Genomic DNA, 19,319 nt, shown 5'->3' with positions numbered 1-19,319 from the left:
TGTTTAATCAGTATTTTAGAGTTTTTGGAGTACAGGTCTTTTCACTTCTTTGGTTAGGTTCATTCATAGGTATCTTACTATTTTTGGTGCAACTAAAATGGGAGTAATTCCTTCTCCTTCTGGTTTTTTTTTTTTTTTTAAGATTTTATTTATTCGACAGCGATAGAGACAGCCAGCGAGAGAGGGAACACAAGCAGGGGGAGTGGGAGAGGAAGAAGCAGGCTCACAGCGGAGGAGCCTGATGTGGGGCTCAATCCCATAACGCCGGGATCACGCCCTGAGCCGAAGGCAGACGCTTAACCGCTGTGCCACCCAGGCGCCCCTCTCTTTCTGCTTCTTTTGTTAGTTTACAGAAATGAAACAGATTTCTGTACATTGATTTTTGTGTCCTGAGACTTTACTGAATTCATTTATCAGTCCTAGCAGTTTTTCAGTGGAGTCTTTCGGGTTTTCCGCATAGAGGATCATGTCATCTGCAAAGAGTGAAAATTTGTGACTTCTTCCTTACTGATGTGGATGCCATTTATTTCTTTTTGTTGTCTGACAGCTGTGGCTAGGACTTCCAGTACTGTGTTGAATAAAGTGGTGGGAGCGGACATCCCTGCCTTGTTCCTGACCAAAGAGAAAAGGCTGCCCGTTTTTCCCTATTGAGAATGTTATTCGCTGTGGGTTTTTCATATGTGCACTTCATAAACCTACTTTGTTCAGGGCTGTTATCATGAATGGAGGTTGGTACTTTGTCAAATGCTTTTTCTGCATCAATTGAAATGATCGTATGGTTCTTAACCCTTTATTAATGTGGTCTATCATGTTGATCTGCGAATATTGAACCATCCTTACAAGCCAGGAATAAATCCCACTTGATTATGATCATTTTTAAAATAAATTGTTGGATTCGGTTTGCTGGTATTGAGGACTTTTGTATATATGTTCATTAAGGATATTAGCCTGTAGTAGCTCTTTTTTTCAGTGGTGTCTTTATCTGGTTTCCTATCAGGGTAATGCTGGCCTCATAGAATGAATGTAGAAGTTTTTCCTTTTCTATTTTTAGAAATAGTTTGAGAAGAGTATTAACTCTTCTGTAAAGTGTTTGGTGGAATTTACCTATGAAGCCATCTGACCCTGGACTTTTGTCTGTTGGGAGTTGATCACTGATTCCGTTTCTTTGCTGGTTATTAGTCTGTTCAAGTTTTCTACCTTTCTCCTGTTTCCATTTTGGTAGTTGATGTTTCTAGAAATTTATCCATTTTTTTCTAGGTTGTTGGCATATAGTTTTTCACTGTATTCTCTTAGGATTGTTGTATTTCTGTGGTGTTGGTTATTTCTCTTTCATGATTTTATTTGGGTCCTTTTTAAGTCTGTCTAGAGGTTTATCAATTTTGTTGTTCTCAAAGAACCAGGTCCTGGTTTTACAGATTTGTTCTGGTTTTTTTTTGTTTCTGTATCCTTATTTCTGCTCTCATCTTTATTATTTCCTTCCTTCTGCTGGTTTTTGGTTTTGTTTGTTCTTTTTCTAGCTCCTTTGGGTGTAAGTTTAGGTTGAGATCTTTCTTGCTTCTTGAGGTAGGCCTGTATTGCTGTATACTTCCCTTTTAGACCACTTTGCTGCATCCCAAAGGTTTTGAACCGTGGTTGTTTTAATTTTCATTGGTTTCCATGTACTCTTTTATTTCCTGGTTGACCCAATCATTGTCCCTTCTGCCCCCCCTTCGTTGTTTAGTAGCATCCAGGTAACCTTCATGTGTTTGTGGTCTTTCCAGATTTTTTTCTTGTGGTTGACTTCCAATTTCATAATGTTGTGGTCAGAAAAAGTGCATGGTAGGACTTTGATCTTCTTGAATTTGTTGAGGCTTGTTTTGTGGGCTAATGGGTGATGTGCCCTAAAGAATGTTGCGTGTACACTTGAGTTCAAGCCCAATGCTGGAGTAGAGATTACTTCAAAATCTTAAAAAAAAAAATAATTTTAAATAGTAAAATCTTAAAAGTTTTTTTTTAAATGAGTCTCTCATAAGTAACACACAGATGGGTTTTTGTTGTTGTTTTTTAATCCACTCTGTCACCCTAAGTCTTCTATTTAGAGCATTTAGTCCATTTCTATTCAAAACAGTGACAAGCATTTACTGTCATTTTACTGTTTTGTGGTGGTTTGTGGGGATTTTTTTCTGATCCTTTTTCTTTCATGGCTTGCTGGTTTTCTTAAGCGATTTGAATTTCTTTGTTCTTTGCATATTTGTATTTTGATTTGTGGATACCATTAGGTTTGCATATAACTTCTGCATATAGCAGTCTGTATTAAAGTGATGGCTGCTTAAGTTTGAACCCATTCTTGACTCCCCTCCCCACGGATTTTAGGTATATGTTGTCACATTTTGCAAGTTCCTTGAAGGATTTTTTTAATAGAAAGTCATTTTTACTGCATTTGATTCCTACTTCCATACTGTGACTTTCTGTCTCTATTTCTCCTTTAATATTTCTTGCAGGCTGGTTTAGTGGTCACGAAACTTAATTTTTGTCTGGGAGAGAACTCTTTATTTTGAAGGTTAGCTTTGCTGGGTAGAGTATTAATGGCTGCACATTCTTCCCTTTCAGCATTTTGAATAGATCATGCCAGTCTCTTCTGGCTTGCAGAGTTTCTCATGAAAAATTTGCCAATAGCCTTATGGGTTTTCCCGTATATAAGTAATGGTCTTATTTTGTGTTTAGTGCTTTTTAAGATTCTTAGGACTATAATTTGTAAATTCAATTACAATCTGTGCTGGTGTTGGCCTGCTTTTGTTGATTTTGATGGGTATTCTCTGTGTCTCCTGCATCTGGATGTCTGTTTCCTTCCCCAGACTAGGAAGTTTCCAGCTACTGCTTCAAATAAATTTTGTGTCCCCTTTGTCTCTCTTCTTCTGGGACTCCTAGAATATGAATGTTATTACTCTGATGGAGTCAATGAGTTCCCTAAGTCTGTTTTCGTTTTGTATAATTTTTCTTTCCGCTTGATTACTTTGTTACTTGAAGTCACTAATTCCTTGCTCTGCTTCTTCCAGCCTGCTGTTCATTGCGTCGTGCATGCTTCTATTATCATTTATTGTCCTTTTTTTTTTTTTTAAACTATTTCTGTGGTAAGGGTCTCACTGATGTCTTCCATTTGTTTCTCAAGCCCCATGACTATCCTTACAATCACTGCTTTAAATTCTCCATCAGGCAGGTTACTTCTGTTTCACTTAGATGTCTGGTCACAGCCTTATCTTGCTCTTTCATTTGGGATAAACTGATCTGCCTTCTCATTTTGCCTGCTTCTGTGGGTTAGCCAATTAGGTCCCCTGCTCCTTAAAGTAATGGCCTTATGAAGAAGAGGCCATGTAGTGCCCAGGGCCTGGTGCTTCAGGGAGTGTCTCCATGTGTGCTGCGTTTTCTGCTATTGTGTTCTGGCTTCTCTATCCTTCAGGCCCTTCATCTGGAGAAGCTCTCCTTGCTGGCTGTGGGCAGTGTTTGGTCCCTGGCCTCCGTGTTTTAGCTGGTGAGTTTCAGTTAGGTGGGCTTTGATCTGCCTGTGCCATGAACCTTGTCATCACCTTCACTAGAAATGAGGCACTGGTCGGGAGACGTGGTATGGGCAGGGCTTTGTGCTGGTGTTCTGGGTGAGGGGGCTCACCACTCTAGGGACGAAAGCGGGCTTGACTGAGAAGGGAAGTTCTACGGAAGCACGGGGGTGCGTGGCTTACTGTAAGCAAGTTAGGCAGCCAGTTCCTGCAGGTGGCTCTCTGTTCATGCAGAGGGGCGTGGGAGGGCAAGGGCGGGCCAGCTGCTTTGTTCTCGGAGAGGTTATCCCCTGAATGCTGCCTCTGGTCACGCTCGGAGAAGATAGAACAATCTCTCCCCCTGGGTTCTGCCGGCACTCTGCTGTTTTCCACGCTGTCTGTCCCCAGGTTGTTTGCCTGCCTTCTTTCTGAGAGCAGCTGCGATGCCTCCAGACGGGACTCTCTAGGAGCCCAGCCAGCTAACACGTAAAACTTCTGGCTCTAAGTCCCACAGGTTGCAAGAATTCAAATTCAGCTCCTCTCACTTTGCAAACCAATGGCTATGAGGAAACGTTCTCCTTTTGTGTTCCCCTGTGTGCTCCTCTCAGCTTTCTCTATGACCAGGGCTCCCTCCTCTCTGCAGCAGCCAGGTTTCTCCGCCAACTCCATCTCTATGCTTCCCACCTTTGGTTTCAGCGGTGGAGTTCGTTCGGCCAGTCTTGACGTTGATTTCTGGGGCATTTGAGGATGACTGGATAGTTGTATTTGTGGGATGAGGCAGGCCTAGGGTCCTCTGCTGCCACCTTCCCCTCCATACCAGGTGCTGCCACTGTAGGTAAACTGTGACCTCACCATCATGCCCCTTGCTACACAAAATAATGGGGATTAAGGTCCAGCTAGCTGCAGAAAACACAGCTTAGAAAACAGGGGTAGAAGACAGCTGCACAATGCCCTGGATCACCTTTGGTCTTAAGGTCCCTCTCAGTATAGAGGATATGGTACTGACCCCTCTTCCACCTTCTTACAGATAAGACTTTAGGGTTATTCTAAATTAAGAGTAGCTGCCCTGGCTTAAGGGTGATGATTAAAAATGTAGATTGTTGGGGCGCCTGGGTGGCGCAGTCGTCAAGCATCTGCCTTCAGCTCAGGGTGTGATCCCGGAGTCTTGGGATCGAGCCCCACATCAGGCTCCTCCACTGGGAGCCTGCTTCTTCCTCTCCCACTCCCCCTGCTTGTGTTCCCTCTCTCGCTGGCTGTCTCTATCTCTGTCGAATAAATAAATAAAATCCTTAAAAAAAAATAGATTGTTTATCCCAAAGTCCAAATACTATAAGTACCTAAACAACAGAATTGTTCTAAAAGGATTTTTAAAATGAGACTTAGAGCCAGGTAGCTGAAGTGATCTAACATGGCAGACCAGTCCCAGATGGTGATGTCCTTCACTGGCCACTGCTGACCTGTTGATGATCCTGCAGCCTGTACTGCCCTATGAATCAGAACTGCATTAACAGGTAATAAGCATTTATACGATTAGGCAGAGAGGTAGTAAACTTCATTTAAACAATGCTAAAACATTTTCCACTGTTTTGTTGGAGTTTGGTCACTGTCTTCTTGTATCTACCAGCTTAACCTGTTTGATCTTACTCCACACTGCAAAGTGCTAAAGCCAAAGGAGATAAAAAATTTCTCAGAATCCAAGAGTAAAAGAAAATGAGCCACTGAGGGAGATGGGTCTCAGACTGAACTCTGCATAAACTGGAGTGTGTGGAACTAAATATGGCAGAAAACCTTCAGTTAATGATACACAGCTTAGTAAACTTGGTGTTCCTTTTAGATGTAAATTTGCGACTTAAAATTAATTTCTTTGGGACGCCTGGGTGGCTCAGTTAAGCGTCTGCCTTCGGCTCAGGGCGTGATCCCAGAGTGCTGGGATCGAGCCCCACATCAGGCTCCTCCGCTGGGAGGCTGCTTCTTTCTCTCCCACTCCCCCTGCTTGTGTTCCCTCTCCCGCTGGCTGGCTGCTTCTCTGTCAAATAAAATCTTAAAAAAAAAAAAATTTCTCTTTCCCTCTGTGGCCCATGTACCTCAGTTATGTTAAATTTGTCACACTCGGGGGACCAAAGACAATTCTTAGAAGGTGGTGATGTTAACTGTTTCATAGACACTAATTTTGCTGAAGTATTTTGTTCCTAGATTTTCTAGAATCACAAGGGATACCTCCCAACTATAATTTATAATCACTAGTAGGTACATAGCTCGTCAGTGGAGAAATGGTTATTCTCGTTATGTTGATTACACCATGTTTTTATTTTAGTTGGCTGAAAGGGAAAAAAAAACCCAGAAAAACCCAATTTCTTTTGCAGGTCTGGTCCTTCTCTATAGCAGTTGTTAGTAGCTGGAATACAGTCAGCAAGGGGCCCAGGTGGAGCAACAGTTCATCTTGGCAAGTACATGTTTATTTCCTTTGGTGCCTTGCACGGTAAGGCACTGATAATGATATAACAGAAGAAATGCCCACAGCAAATAGTTCTAGTGACAATTTACTAGACAAGTTACAGTTTAATGATGGTGGTGGTGATTGTTTCATTTTATTAATTTTTACAATAAGGTTGTAGCTTTTATACTCCACACACACAAAATAAAACAAGTGCTTATGAAAGAGTCCCTGCCCCCACCCCCTTTCCAAAACATCCTGAACATAGCAATTCAATAGAACAGAAAAATCAAGACATGTTTGATTTCAAAATTTCAATAAAAAAGCGAAGTATGTAATGCAACAGCTGTTCAACTTCCAACTCTAAATAGGCACCGTAAAAGAAAACAAAACTCTCAGTATTTAAATTTCTCCAGCACACTTTCCAGTATAAATGCTCTGTAATCAGCTAGTAATAAATGGGAACAGAACCTCAGAACAGAAGTTATATTGCTTCCCTGCTCCCCCTTTCTCTTATAATTAGAGGGTGGAGGTATTAGGGGATACAAAAGTCAGAGGAAGAAGAATTAAAAAGAAATTCTGAAAGCTGTTGTTTGTGGACTAGAAAGGAAGACAGCACTTTACAAATGTTCAAAAAATCCCAAGGCAAGCAACACAATTCGTTCACTATCACTCCTACTAGAAAGAATAAAGATATCAGCATCTTATTATATAAAACTGTACTTTCAGAATAGCATTACAGGTTCACCAGAAACTATGGATGTAGTTTTAGGCTTCATCAGGGAAACACGTTCAGTTCAGATCAAGTTAGATACTGTGCATCTAGCCTATTTGGATCGGAGTCTGGAACTGCTCACTGTTACCCCCAACAGCTGTAAACTAAACAATAGTATGTAACTCCATAGGAAGCTTAAGGATTGAGGATATGTACACAGCTAATTATATCTCCCCTGCTTCGCGCTCTTCAGAGCTCCTCCTGTCTTCTGATCTGCCATTAGCGCTCTCATAGGACCGCTTCTTATCTTTTCGATCTCTGTCACGAGGTGATCTGTCTCTTGAATTCCTGTCTCTGTCACGTGATGCTAAGTCTTGGTCTCTGAATCTTTCTTTTGAGGATCTGAAAAATATTAATTTGAGGAGCAAAATGTGTTGGGAAACCCAATATCCAAATGAAAGAATCGGATAAATATTAAGGTACTGAAAGCTGAAGTTATACAGAATACATCCAAGACAGACAGAGGAGCCAGTGTTCTGACCGAAAGGAGCACTACCCAATCTGACAAGGGAGATGGGTGAAAACAAATTAAGGGTCAGAAACCATAAGCTAAAATAATGACTTAATGGAGGATGTTCTCATTGTCTCAGAGGTAATCATAAAGGTTTTCCAATTCATGGCAAATGTGTTTAATATAAAAATAGTACAGGGATAACACCTTTAAAAAGTGGACATGTTAACCAATTTTTTAACAAAACAGTATAGGTTCCAAATTGGGTGGAAATTAAGGACTTAGAATGGGGGTCAGCAAACCTTTTCTTTCTTTGCTGTCTGGCCAGAGAGTAAATAGTTAAGGGGGTATTCTTCTTCCTTTTCTTTTTATCAACCCTCTAACAATATAAAAACCACCCATAGCTCACTAGCTATTCAAAGAACAGGCTACTGGGCCAGCTTTGGCCTGCAGGCAACACTCTGCCAGCACTTGACTTAGATACGAGAACTAGTCAATGACATGGCTTTAAATAACCATTATTATTTTTGAAATCTTCTTTACTCTTCCCGAGTGAGCTCATTCAACTAACAGAAAAAAAGAATGGAAGACACCGAAAGATGATCACCCTATATCTTGATTAACCTTAATGGTTTCTTGATACCATCTCTCCATTCCCATACTCAATTTCATTAAGAAAGGTTAGTGATAACAAGCTCACAGCAGAGATTCAATCAGAAGGAAAATCAAAGGCTATTATAGGATCAGAATATAAAATCTACTTTCAACATCTAAATGAAACAGTAATATATAGTACATTTATTGGGTTCTTTACAAGTGACATGGTACTTTTTATATAGTCTCACTTAACCAGGCCTCGGATCCTAATTCTGAACATGGGTCAAGTAATACTTTGAACTTCTAAGGCAGGAAAAAAATACTCAGTTTTAGAAATAAAAAGGGGAGTCAACCAAAAAGGTTGAAAAATTAATGTCAGCTTTGAGCATGTTCTACTTAAGGTTTTAATAAGCATGATTTTAAAAAGATGTGAAAAAAAACAGTGCATGTCTGGTTGCACTAATCTTCTCCACAGTCTTTTAAGAATTAAGAACAGAGTTGCAGGTAAGGTACTGACAGAGGTCAGTACTATCTGGAAAATAACCATGAGATGAGCATCAACTACGACTTTGTGAGGGATTACAATGGTCCCCATCCATAAGCAGTTAGCTGACACTATGTCATTCAAACTACCACTAATCCTAATAACACAGGTACTTTGAGGACGGGGGAAGACAGGATAATGAGATTACTTGGCCAAGGCCACTGAACCCACGTAGTCTGACCCTCAAGACTGCACTAGTTGTTTGAACAGACCAGGAAGTAGAAAAATGTAGGTAAGTCCTCATTTATTAAGATAACTGTCGCCAGGGAAATGTCACCAACAAAATCATCAGACCAGTATTTCACAGTCGGGGAAAGAGCAAATCATAAGAATTTTAACTAGGACCTTTACCTTGAAATTTAAACTCAAATATATAGCACTTGGCTGCTGATTTTTGGTAAAAACACAGAAGGCTGCTTTGAAAGAGAATAAGTTGTCGAGATTAGAAGTGCTCTTGAGAAAAGCAAAAACTTTTAATAGTTTTACAAAAATAAACCTGTTTATAAACATGCTGAAAATATTAAGGATGTCATGAAGGACGGAAGTATGTCCTATACAACTTCATAAATGCAGGAACCATTAGGGACTAGGATCACACAACCCTGGTGAGGAGACATGCCCCTCCCCTTCCATCCCCACCACCATTTAAATAAAGACATTTGAGAGTTCACAGATACCAGAAACAATGACCTGTGGGCAGGTTCACAAAACAGACTCTCTAGACCTTCCAAAAATCAGTGGGGTGACTCTCAAAATATACAGTGCAGGTAAATCTCAGGGAGAATTTGTTCATTCTCTGCATTGGTCTGTGATATTTACTCATCTCAAGTATCTTTTTACTACCTGGTTTGACCTACTATCGGAAGCCTTTTTAAATTTTCTCTGGTATTTCTCTCATCTAAACTCCTACATTACTCTGGATGTACACTTTATTATCAGAGATGTTAGGCTTGTGTTCTAACTTGAATAAAGTTGCTCAACTATAGTATACTTCTTGGTTATTTTTTACTAGGTCTAGTATAGAAGCAAGTATACAATTATATTGATTAAAGTTACTTGAACTAGTTTGCTAATCAGAGTAGAACGTAAATGTTCTCCTCAAAAAAAAAAAAAGGATAAACACCTGAGGTGAAGGATATGTTAATTAACCACTGGTGGGAACCCTTTCATAATGTGTGTGTGTATATACATCAAATCACCACGAAGTACACCTTAAATATCTTAAAATTTTGTCAATTATACCTCAAAGCTGGGGGAGGGAAAAGGACCTACTTAGAACAAGGCAAGAATATGAGAAAGAAAATAGTCAGTGAAAGCTTACTCACCAACTCTGCGTGTGAGTGGTTTCAAGGAAAGACTTCCCTCCTCTCCCCGACCAAAGATTTTTATCAGCTTTCTGTGAATTCTATCATGGGCTTCATGAAGAGTAATCAATAGAAAATTTAAGACTAGTAGGTGCTAGGCACTCAAAAAAGGTTTATTACATATATGCGTAAGAAGAGTTGTCATGAAAACAATTTTAAGCATGGTTTATATGTTCCGTAGAAATGACCTGGCTTAAGGACCATCTTGTGACCTGAGAATTTTGGGAGCTTGGTTGATGTAGCTTTTCAGTGCAAAGGCTCTAACACAATCTAAACCTTTGTCCTGAATAGATATTCAGGTCCCTCAATGCACCACACCCTAGATCTGCCCTCCTGCACCTTTCAAATTTTCATGCCAAGAAAGTCTAACCTCGAGATTCTGAATCCGCCCCACCAAGCTAACTGTATATAGCAATGTACACCTAGTGCAGATAAAACAATATACCAAAATGTGTCTGCTCTGAAAAAGTGCACCAGCTCAAAGGAGTTTGGAAAACAGTAAGTCCAACAAAGCTAAACTCTTTAGGGGTTCTGAGAAGCCCTTTCATTTAATCAGCCAATACATACTGAAAAAATGGAGTATTGGTACCTCAAACTGCCCACAAGGTACTTTTTTTTCTCCCAAAATACACTAAGCAGAGAAAAAGCAATAACCTCTGCAGCACATTGGTTCCCATTTCTTACTCTGGCTCCTAAGTGTATTCTTCCACTACCCATAGAATCAGGGGAAAAATGTTATACACTCACACACAAATGTGTACATGTGACCAGATGCAAATTTCAAACCAATAGCATTCCAACTCTAAACCATAGGGAGTTCCACATATCCTCTATGGACACCTCAGTACCTCCTCCTGGATCGCTCTCTGCTCCTGTCTCTAGAACTGTGCCCACTTCGCTGGTGGCTGCGGCTGCGGCTGCGGCTGCTAGAGCGCGATCTGTGGCGATGGCGTTTCTCCCGAGATTTGGATCGAGTTCTCCTCTTCCGCTCCCGTGACATGGAGCGAGACCGATGTCTGCGATGTTCTCTGGACCTAGACCTACAAAAAATATTTGCTTCAGTTTTTAGCTTTTTCAGCACGCACTTCTCCTTTACCAGAGCCTCTTTTTTTAAGACAAACGATAGCTCACAGTAACCTGACTTAATGCCAGTTCTACTGCAAGTCAGCTAAATCTACACCAAAATAAAATGCTGGCACATTAACTACATACTGGAATTTCAAAATACAAATGAAACACAAGTCTCAGAGTTCAATCACTATTGTACAGATTTACATCAAGAATATCATAAAAATTAAGACAATCCCTAGCATTACATGCTAGGGATTGAATTCTCTAGATGATTTATGGATTTGTATTTCATTTTAACTTTTAAGATTTCTGGTATACTTTGGAAACAAAGTATGTACCTGATGGACATGGATAAAAGTGAGGACAAGGATAAAAAGTGTTTACGATAAGTCACTAATTCTGAATTAAAAAGGTGACAGGACCATCAAAATAAGTCTGAATGCCTATAATATGCTTAGTCACAGTATATAATCAACAGTTCTCTATTAAAGCAGTACTTACTTTGGGAGAAAAAACGAACATACATAAATCAGTTTAGAGAACTTTGCTGGAATTGAAAAAAGTATGAGTATAGTAGAGAAAAGGAAAAACGTTCTGAAGAAGCCAGAAGAAAAACATTTCTGGAGCCTCCACTGTGTCACAAAACTAACACCACTGGTGTGCGGTGAGGGCTGGAATGGCACATGCAAAGGATATACAACATTTGAGAAAAAATGAGCAGGAAGAAAGACAATGCAACTTTGTACTAAGGGTAATTTTAAGAGTGACAGCTATGATCTAAACTTGACTTTGACAGTTCCACAACTCTGAATTCACTAAAGAATGATTAACTTGTACAGTTTAAATGGGTGACCTTAGGTATGTAAATTTACCCCAATAAAGCTGTTAAAAATTTTGAGTCACTTTAAGAATGTGATGTTTTCTCATAATTTGATAAATTCAACAGCATAGTCAGGAGATACAATTGACACACTGAGCTTATTTTCAAGTGATGATTTTGTTGAATCAAGTTTAAAAGGATTCAGCTTATGTCAACATTATATTCAGAGAAAGGCATGTATAGTGGACCCAGCATCAACCACAGTTGAGTATTTCAACTGAATAAAACATCTCTGAAAAGGAGCATAGGGAAAAAAACACAAAATTCATTCTATTTTGTTTTAGTCACTCATTTTGAGCTATTACAATAAAGCTATGTCTTTCAATGCATAATTTCATTCATCTTTTAAAAAATTCTAGACAATTATTCATTTAAGAGGTATTTAGGGGCACCTGGGAGGCTCAGTTGGTTAAGCATCTGCCTTCCGCTCGGGTCACGATTCCAGGGTCCTGGGATCCAGCCCCGCATCAGGCTCCCTGCTCGGCGGGGAATCTCCTTCTCCCTCTGCCCCTCCTCCCTCCCACTCATGCTCTCTTGCTCTCTCTCCTCTCAAAAAAAAAATCCTTAAAAAAAAAATTAGTTTTTAAGTATTTACTGGGTGCACACTGCACTGTTCTAGGTACTAGAAAAAGACTGAGCAGCAAATAAAGCAAAGTCCTTAACCTAATGGAGGTTATGCTCCAGAAAGAAGTCCACACAGATACATTAGCAGTCAACAGAGATACATCAACTAGTAAAGAAATGACATATTAAGAAGGTAAAGATGGGAAAGAAATGAGCTGGTAATCTTTTATAAAGAATAGGTAGAAAAGGCTTTTCTGGTTAAAATGGCATTTAAACAAAGATGAAATAAGGTAATCAGTTAATCAGCCATCTCAAAATAGGGTGCCTCAGGTAGGGGGAACACAGGTGTCAAGGCCCTGAGGTAGAAGAAAGTTCAGAATGTTGAAGGACTAAAAGATACCTGTTTGGCTGGAATGAAGTGAGCAAGGGAAGTAATTCAGGGGTCTCATAGGCAGGGTGACCAAGTACCTTATAATTCAAACCAGGATGCTCTCAATGATATGAAAAGCAGGGGAAGCTATTAATAAATATGCTGACACAAGACATAAACTGGTACCTACCCCACTCTCAGATCGATCACTCTATTTAAATGCTATGGTGAGGATTTCCACTTCTAAATGGAATGGAATACCTTTGGAGAGTTTGAACAGAGGGCGGATGTAAGTTGTTTCACTTTTTAAACGGCTCATTTTGGCTGATGTGTGAAAAACAGACTGAGGTAGAGAAGGGAATTGGGCAAATACAGAAGTTAACAGACCAGTGAAGAGGCTATCGTAATCATGAGGCAAGTGGCTGGGAGAAGGACGGCAGAAATTAAATTTCTGGCCTCAATATCTGAAGATGTTCTATGTTCTATGTACACAGTTTAAGTACCTATTCAACAAAGGGACTAGTCTGCATTAATCAACCGGTAAACAAGAATAGTATCACCAATTAACGTGTCTACTTCTCGTCCTAGATTTCAGAAACAACAGTATAAACTGGCTGACACAACTGGGCAGGTTTTTCTTTCATAACAAATGCTCTAGTTTTAGGGAAAAGTTCTCGAGAAATAATTACTCTTTAGAGATTAAGAGGACTCGGAAGGTTTCAAAAGATGTGATCTGAACAAGAAAAATGGTAGGACTTGACAATAAGAAAGGGCATTCTAGGTAGGGATGGACTCATGGGAACTGCACAGGAAATATTAAAAATGATGATGTACACCGTGTTTCCCCACCTTTCTCAGAAAAAAATTACCAGCAACTAGTAAAAACTGTAAAGAAAAAGTCTTCAAAACGCCCTCAAATTTTAATGCCAGAAGTCAAAAGAAAGTGTTCTCTTACCCTCTTTAAGGTTAAGCACCCCTTTGTCATATAAACTCATATAAAGTGAAGATCAAGGTGTAACTAAATAAAAGTTTCTCTTCAATAACCCACTACGGATCCCTCTTTCAAAAATGTATTCAACTAGGGGCGCCTGGGTGGCTCAGTCAGGTGTCTGCCTTTAGCTAAGGTCGTGATCCCAGGATCCTGGGATCAAGCCCCTCATGGGGCTCCCTGCTCAGTGGGAAGTCTGCTTCTCACTCTGCCCCTCGCCCCACCCCCTAATGCCTGCTCTCTGTCTCAAATAAAATCTTTAAAAAAATGTATTCGACTATTTAACCTACTTGTATTTTCAACAGGTATAACCTCTCAGACCTGCATTTCTGACATGTACTACCCAAAATGATTTTAAAAATAAATTCTATCGTGTACTTAACCTGTGCTTCTAAAGATTTTAAGGAAATATTCTAAAATATTCTTAAGCTTGGGATGCCTGGGTGGCTCAGTCAGTTAAGCGTCTGCCTTCAGCTCAGGTCATGATTCCAGAGTCCTGGGATAGAGCCCCGCCTCGGGCTCCCTGTTCAGCTGGGAGTCTGCTAGTCTGCTTCTCCCTCCCCCTCTGCCGGCCACCCTCCCACCCCCGCTCTCGTCAAATAAATAAAATCTTAAAAAAAATAAAAATAAAATATTCTTAAGCATTCCTTTTTATTATTTTTTTCAATAGGCTCTATACCCAACGTGGGGCCTGAACTGGCAACCCCAAGATCAAGACGTCACATGCTCCACTAACTGAGCCAGCCAGGCATCCCAGTATTTTTAGCTTTACCTTTAACTCCACAGCACCTTATCAGAGTAAGGTTTATATAGTTCATGAGTACCTTCTAACCAGTTTCATCTTAAAACACAATGCCCAATCTTGAACTACAAAAGAATTAAGAGCACTAATCTAGTAATTCTCATTCATTTTTAAAAGATATTTAATTTATAAAAACGACCTCTGAAAAAAAACAAATTCATTACTTACATCTATGTTGTGTATGCTTACCTTTTGGGATTCTTGCTATGTGATCGAGACCTAAAAAAAGAATATCTACTTTTAGAAAGAAAGAATCTAGAAAAGGTACAATGTACTATTAAAATTATACTCTTCCTGATTTCTAATCTTTTTATTAATTCTACAAATGTAACGAACATATGAATGCACACAAATTTTTCTGAAATACACCATAAACTACACAGACTTTCCCACCTTAGCAAATGAGATCCCCTAACTAGGATACCTGGTTCTTAAAAAAAGCATATGCTCCTAGGGAGACTAAAACATGGTACATCATCACTCACTGATTCTCCAGAAATCACTTCCCTACCTTTGTTATTTATATCTCTGTTATTTCCTCTTTCCCTCTGGGAACAGAGAATATTTTCTACAATTTGAGATGTATTCACTTTTAAAAAAAAATATATTCACTTCCGAAATGCAACCTCATGTCTAATGCCTAGAACACCCAATTCAATCTTACAACATGTTTCTTAACAAGACACATGATTCCCTTATTAAAGCACTGTTCACATTTCCCAGCACATAATTAACACTCAATAAATAGTAATGGCTAATATTATGGGTACAAGGAAACCACAGGTGTCTGGTAAGGAATATATAGCACAACTCAAGGATGGCTTTGGACTCAGCCTAAGTTTTAAAACTCTGGCTGCCTCACTATCTGTGACCTGGATAGATGATAAATCTTCTCTCAGCTTTGCTTGTCATTTGTAAAAGAAGGACAGTAACAGAAATTTCACAGGGGGATTATAAGGATTAAATGAACTAATGTTAGGTAAATTCTTAGCACTATGCCTGATACATAATGGGCACTCAGTAAGTGACAGTGATTTTTATCATTATCCTTTTCACTACCACAGTTGGAATCCCACCTTGCTTAACTCTGTACTTGCTTCTAATTTCTTCATCTTTCATTCTTGGTTATAATATTTCAAGTTCACAGAGAGATTTAAAAAAATTTTTAAACACATTTCTGAAATAGCATTACAGTTTATAATCAATGTTAAAAGAAATCTGTCCGTTGGCAACAAAGGAGTAAGATGTGATATACTTTCTTGTCATCTATAGATGTGAAAATGCAGTCACGGCAAAGAATTTTTTTTTCTCATTCAACTATCACTTTGGTTGAATCATATAGATCAGTGGCACTACATACAGAATTGTAACAAACAGATTTCTAATGCCACTTATATGATCTTGTATTACAATGCTGAGTATTCCCATAGAAACTCAGGACACACAGAAGAGAATAGTGATAAAGTTAAGAGGTAAAATTTATGGTAAATGAACAACATATTTACCAATGGATATATGACAGCACTTCCCCTAAAAAAGCAAAATATCCACACGTACTTATGTTTCATTTCTTCATTACAGTGCAAAAATACTACCTGCTACAAGCCATGTAACACAAAGTTAGTTTAAACCTCTTGAAATAGATGAAACATAACATGCTCAAAGCTTGGGGGAAGCTGGCGTGACCAAGTCACATATTATGAAGGGTTTTAATTAGGCAAAAAATCTGCTGGAGATAAAGTATTTAAATTTCAGAGATGTGTAATACAATTAAGGGGACACTAAATTAGAACTGCAGGTAATTCTTTTGTGGCATACCCGTCCACTGTGAGGTTGTTAAAAAAGTTATATACATGAGTTCAAAGAAGGTTGCCACCATGACGCCACACAATTTGTTGCCAATGGGTAAAAGTCACTCAACATTGAAGCATTCTAAATATGCATATGGTTTTATCAACTAATGAATACCAATATTAAAAGAACTGCATACATTTGGCTATTATTAATACAATTTTAATAAGTTTATAGCTAATGGAATTGAAGAATTACAGAATCAAAGTATGATGTAAAATAATTTTTTTTAAAGATTTTTCAGTAATCTTTACATCCAATGTGGGGATCCAACTCACAGAGCTAAGATTAAGAGCAACATGCCCTACCAACTAAGCCAGCCAGGTACCCCAAAACACAAACCTCTGTCAAGAATAAAGCATATCACAATAAAAATAGTTTTATACCAATCTGGTACAAACCTAGCCATTATGAAAATCAGAAGGCTAGAAAAGCTTTGTAGTCAATCTTACAAAAAATAAGGATGTGAGTTGACTATTTACCCTTTATACATTTTGAAAGATACCACCTTGACTTAAGTGGCTGTAACTTAACATATTTGAACACTTTCACATGGTAGTATTTTCGAAAGTACACAGAAATCTCCCATGTCTACATTTATTAATACCTAAAATCCTGTATCAATCACATCTCTTTTTAGACCAGGGACCTTCAACTTCACATACTTGGACTATTCAATTAATCACTCCATACCTCCTCAGCTTCTCTCTTTCTTCTCTCTCCCTTTCTTCTCTTCGTTTCAGGCGTTCCTGATTTCTTTTCTCCTGTTTCTCAGCTACAACTCTCTTAAAAGACAATGACATGTCGCATAATAAAAAATGAGGAGCATTATTTATTGGGTCCATTCTTAACAAGAATTATCCTAAACTCTACTGTATCTGGTTCCCAATACAGTATAAGTAATATCAAAATCTGTTTAATAACAATTTAATTAAAAGTTTTCCTGGGGGGCGCCTGGGTGGCTCAGGTCATGGATCCAAGGGTCCTGGGATGGAGCCCTGCATCGGGCTCCCTGCTCAACAGGAAGCCTACTTCTCCCTCTCCCACTCCCCCTGCTTGTGTTCCCTCTCTCTCTGTCAAATAAATAAATAAAATCTTTAAAAAAAAAAAAAGGTTTTGCTGGGTAAAATCATTATGCTTACAAGCTAGTTTCCAAAATCTTTCCTCTTTCTGGGGAACATTTGTAAAATTTCGTATTTCTTCATGACTTAATATTTCAAAATCATTTCTACAAGATTTTTCTATGAATGTTTTCTAACATTATTTTGTACTTCTTCAAGTTTATTTTTTTAGTAATCTCTACACGCAATGCAGGGCTCCAATTCACGACCCTGACATCAAGAGGCACGCGTTCTACCAACTGAGCCAGGAAGGTGCGCCTAGTTAATATTTTTTAAAGGACATTAAGCATTATAAAATCACTATAAGTTCCTATTCTCTGATTTCCAAAATAAGAATGTCTTCTGTCATTTCCAATTACCATCCCAATTCCGTTGCTTCAAAAAATACGAGTAAAATACTAAACAGTCCTGTTGCTAGGTCTGTGTCCACAAAGATTCCCAAATAGGTACCATTTTTGAGTTTAATAATTCAGAGTCCAGTAACCATTTGATATGGTGAAACTTACTTTGTCATTTTCAATAAAAACTTACCCAAAATCATCCTAGCTACTCAGAACACTCAGAAGAGCTCATTGTTAATTACAAATACGGAGATGTCTCTAAGTGTTTCTGACTCATTATTTTAAATGTCAAACTACACATCTTGGGTTAATTTTAGCGATAAAAGTCACTATCCAGGGTTTGCCATCTTTGAGCCATTTTTCCATTCACAACAAAATGTTACAGTGCCACAATTTTTTAAAAAACTAGCCCCATCAGATTGTTGGAAAGTAAACTGATTATATCCATTTACTCCGATTTCGTTTACATCTTTAGAAATAACCTTGTTTCCTTATCTTCTCAAAAGAATTCAGCACATGAGTAAGAACTGTGTATCACCTTTCTCACAATAGCCATATATGTAAGTGACAGTAACCATCCTCTTTTTAAAGATAGGTTTCATTCTAATTCCTTTCTGAAATGGGAGCAGGAGCATCAAGTAAAACTAGAGGTCCTACAAGCTTGCTAATATTTAGTGAAGAACTGCAAAATATTTCAAATAAATACTAGTTCTCATGTTCTCAATCTTCCTTTAAAGTAAATATTATACTAATATTATACTGTTAATTTTATTTCAAAGAAAATATAAAATTTGGGGGGGGAATTTCTATGAATAGTTTAGAACCCAGTTTGCAAGACTCCTAATTCAGTATCATTTTCAACACAAAATACTACCTCCCAGAAAAAGGGGACATTATTTAAAAGTCTGTTTCTCAGACATCATCCATTAAACCAGTTGTTATGTCCATTTATAATCCTACACTATTCAGTATGAATTGTTAGCAGAAGCAGAGTCAAGAACATTATACAAAAAGATAATACACATCAAAACAATGGGTGGTTAAATTAGATAAAGCACATGACATTAATTTACCAATGTACCTTTAATTCTTCAAGCTTCTCTCTTATTTCAATAAATCCCAGGTGCAGTTTACCCCCAAAATGATCAGCCAATCGTCTATCATTATCATGAAGACCTAAATAGGCAGAGCAGACTTCACAAACTCGAAGTTTCTGTTGTTGGAAACTGGAAGCTGGCATAGAATTCCGATAAACTTCCTAAACAAAAGTGAGAAAAACAATGTTCATATAAACCTCGATGAGTCCTACCATTACACAAAATACACTATTTATACAAAAAAAAAAAATGCTTTCTAATGAATTAACAAAAGTATGGCTATTTTTGTCACAAAAATGATGGGTTTCTCACATTCCCATCCTCTGTCCTTGGGACTTCTTCCACTGGAGGTAAAATCAGAGATTCAAGTGCATTTTGCCAAGAACTACTATAAGAATTCTACCAAGATACAGAATATGACTTTCGGAAAAAGTTTTCTCAGTGTTCTACAATGCTCTATTTTCTACAACTTTTGTTAAAAATGAGATGTAGCAACCCCAAAACTATGTCTCAGTGAAGGACCAAGGAAGAAGTCATCCACAGTGGCAGAGAAACAAAGC

At 38.5% G+C, this 19,319-nt stretch overlaps 1 protein-coding gene across 8 annotated transcripts in view; it reads right to left on the bottom strand.

Moving 5' to 3' along the window:
- Positions 1 to 5,943: 5,943 nt before the first annotated feature.
- Positions 5,944 to 19,319, bottom strand: part of LUC7L2 (LUC7 like 2, pre-mRNA splicing factor) — a 56,929-nt gene continuing 43,553 nt past the window's right edge. For 6 of the 8 annotated variants that reach the window (XM_026511885.3, XM_026511929.4, XM_044388648.3 and 3 more), the window contains 5 exons: positions 18,744 to 18,920; positions 16,894 to 16,985; positions 14,539 to 14,568; positions 10,523 to 10,714; positions 5,944 to 7,060 (listed from right to left, as the gene is read on the bottom strand). In XM_026511885.3, coding sequence (XP_026367670.1) covers positions 6,883 to 7,060; positions 10,523 to 10,714; positions 14,539 to 14,568; positions 16,894 to 16,985; positions 18,744 to 18,920 — 669 coding nt within the window. In that variant the 3' untranslated portion in view covers positions 5,944 to 6,882. The remainder of the gene's footprint in view (positions 7,061 to 10,522; positions 10,715 to 14,538; positions 14,569 to 16,893; positions 16,986 to 18,743; positions 18,921 to 19,319) is intronic. The other 2 variants (XM_026511920.4, XM_044388661.3) reach the window with 1 other exon arrangement.

This window comes from Ursus arctos, unplaced genomic scaffold (assembly GCF_023065955.2).
Source record: "Ursus arctos isolate Adak ecotype North America unplaced genomic scaffold, UrsArc2.0 scaffold_3, whole genome shotgun sequence".
NCBI lineage: Eukaryota > Metazoa > Chordata > Mammalia > Carnivora > Ursidae > Ursus > Ursus arctos.
The sequence above is the reverse complement of the archived record's forward strand: the minus strand, read 5'-3'. Positions and strand labels throughout refer to the sequence as shown.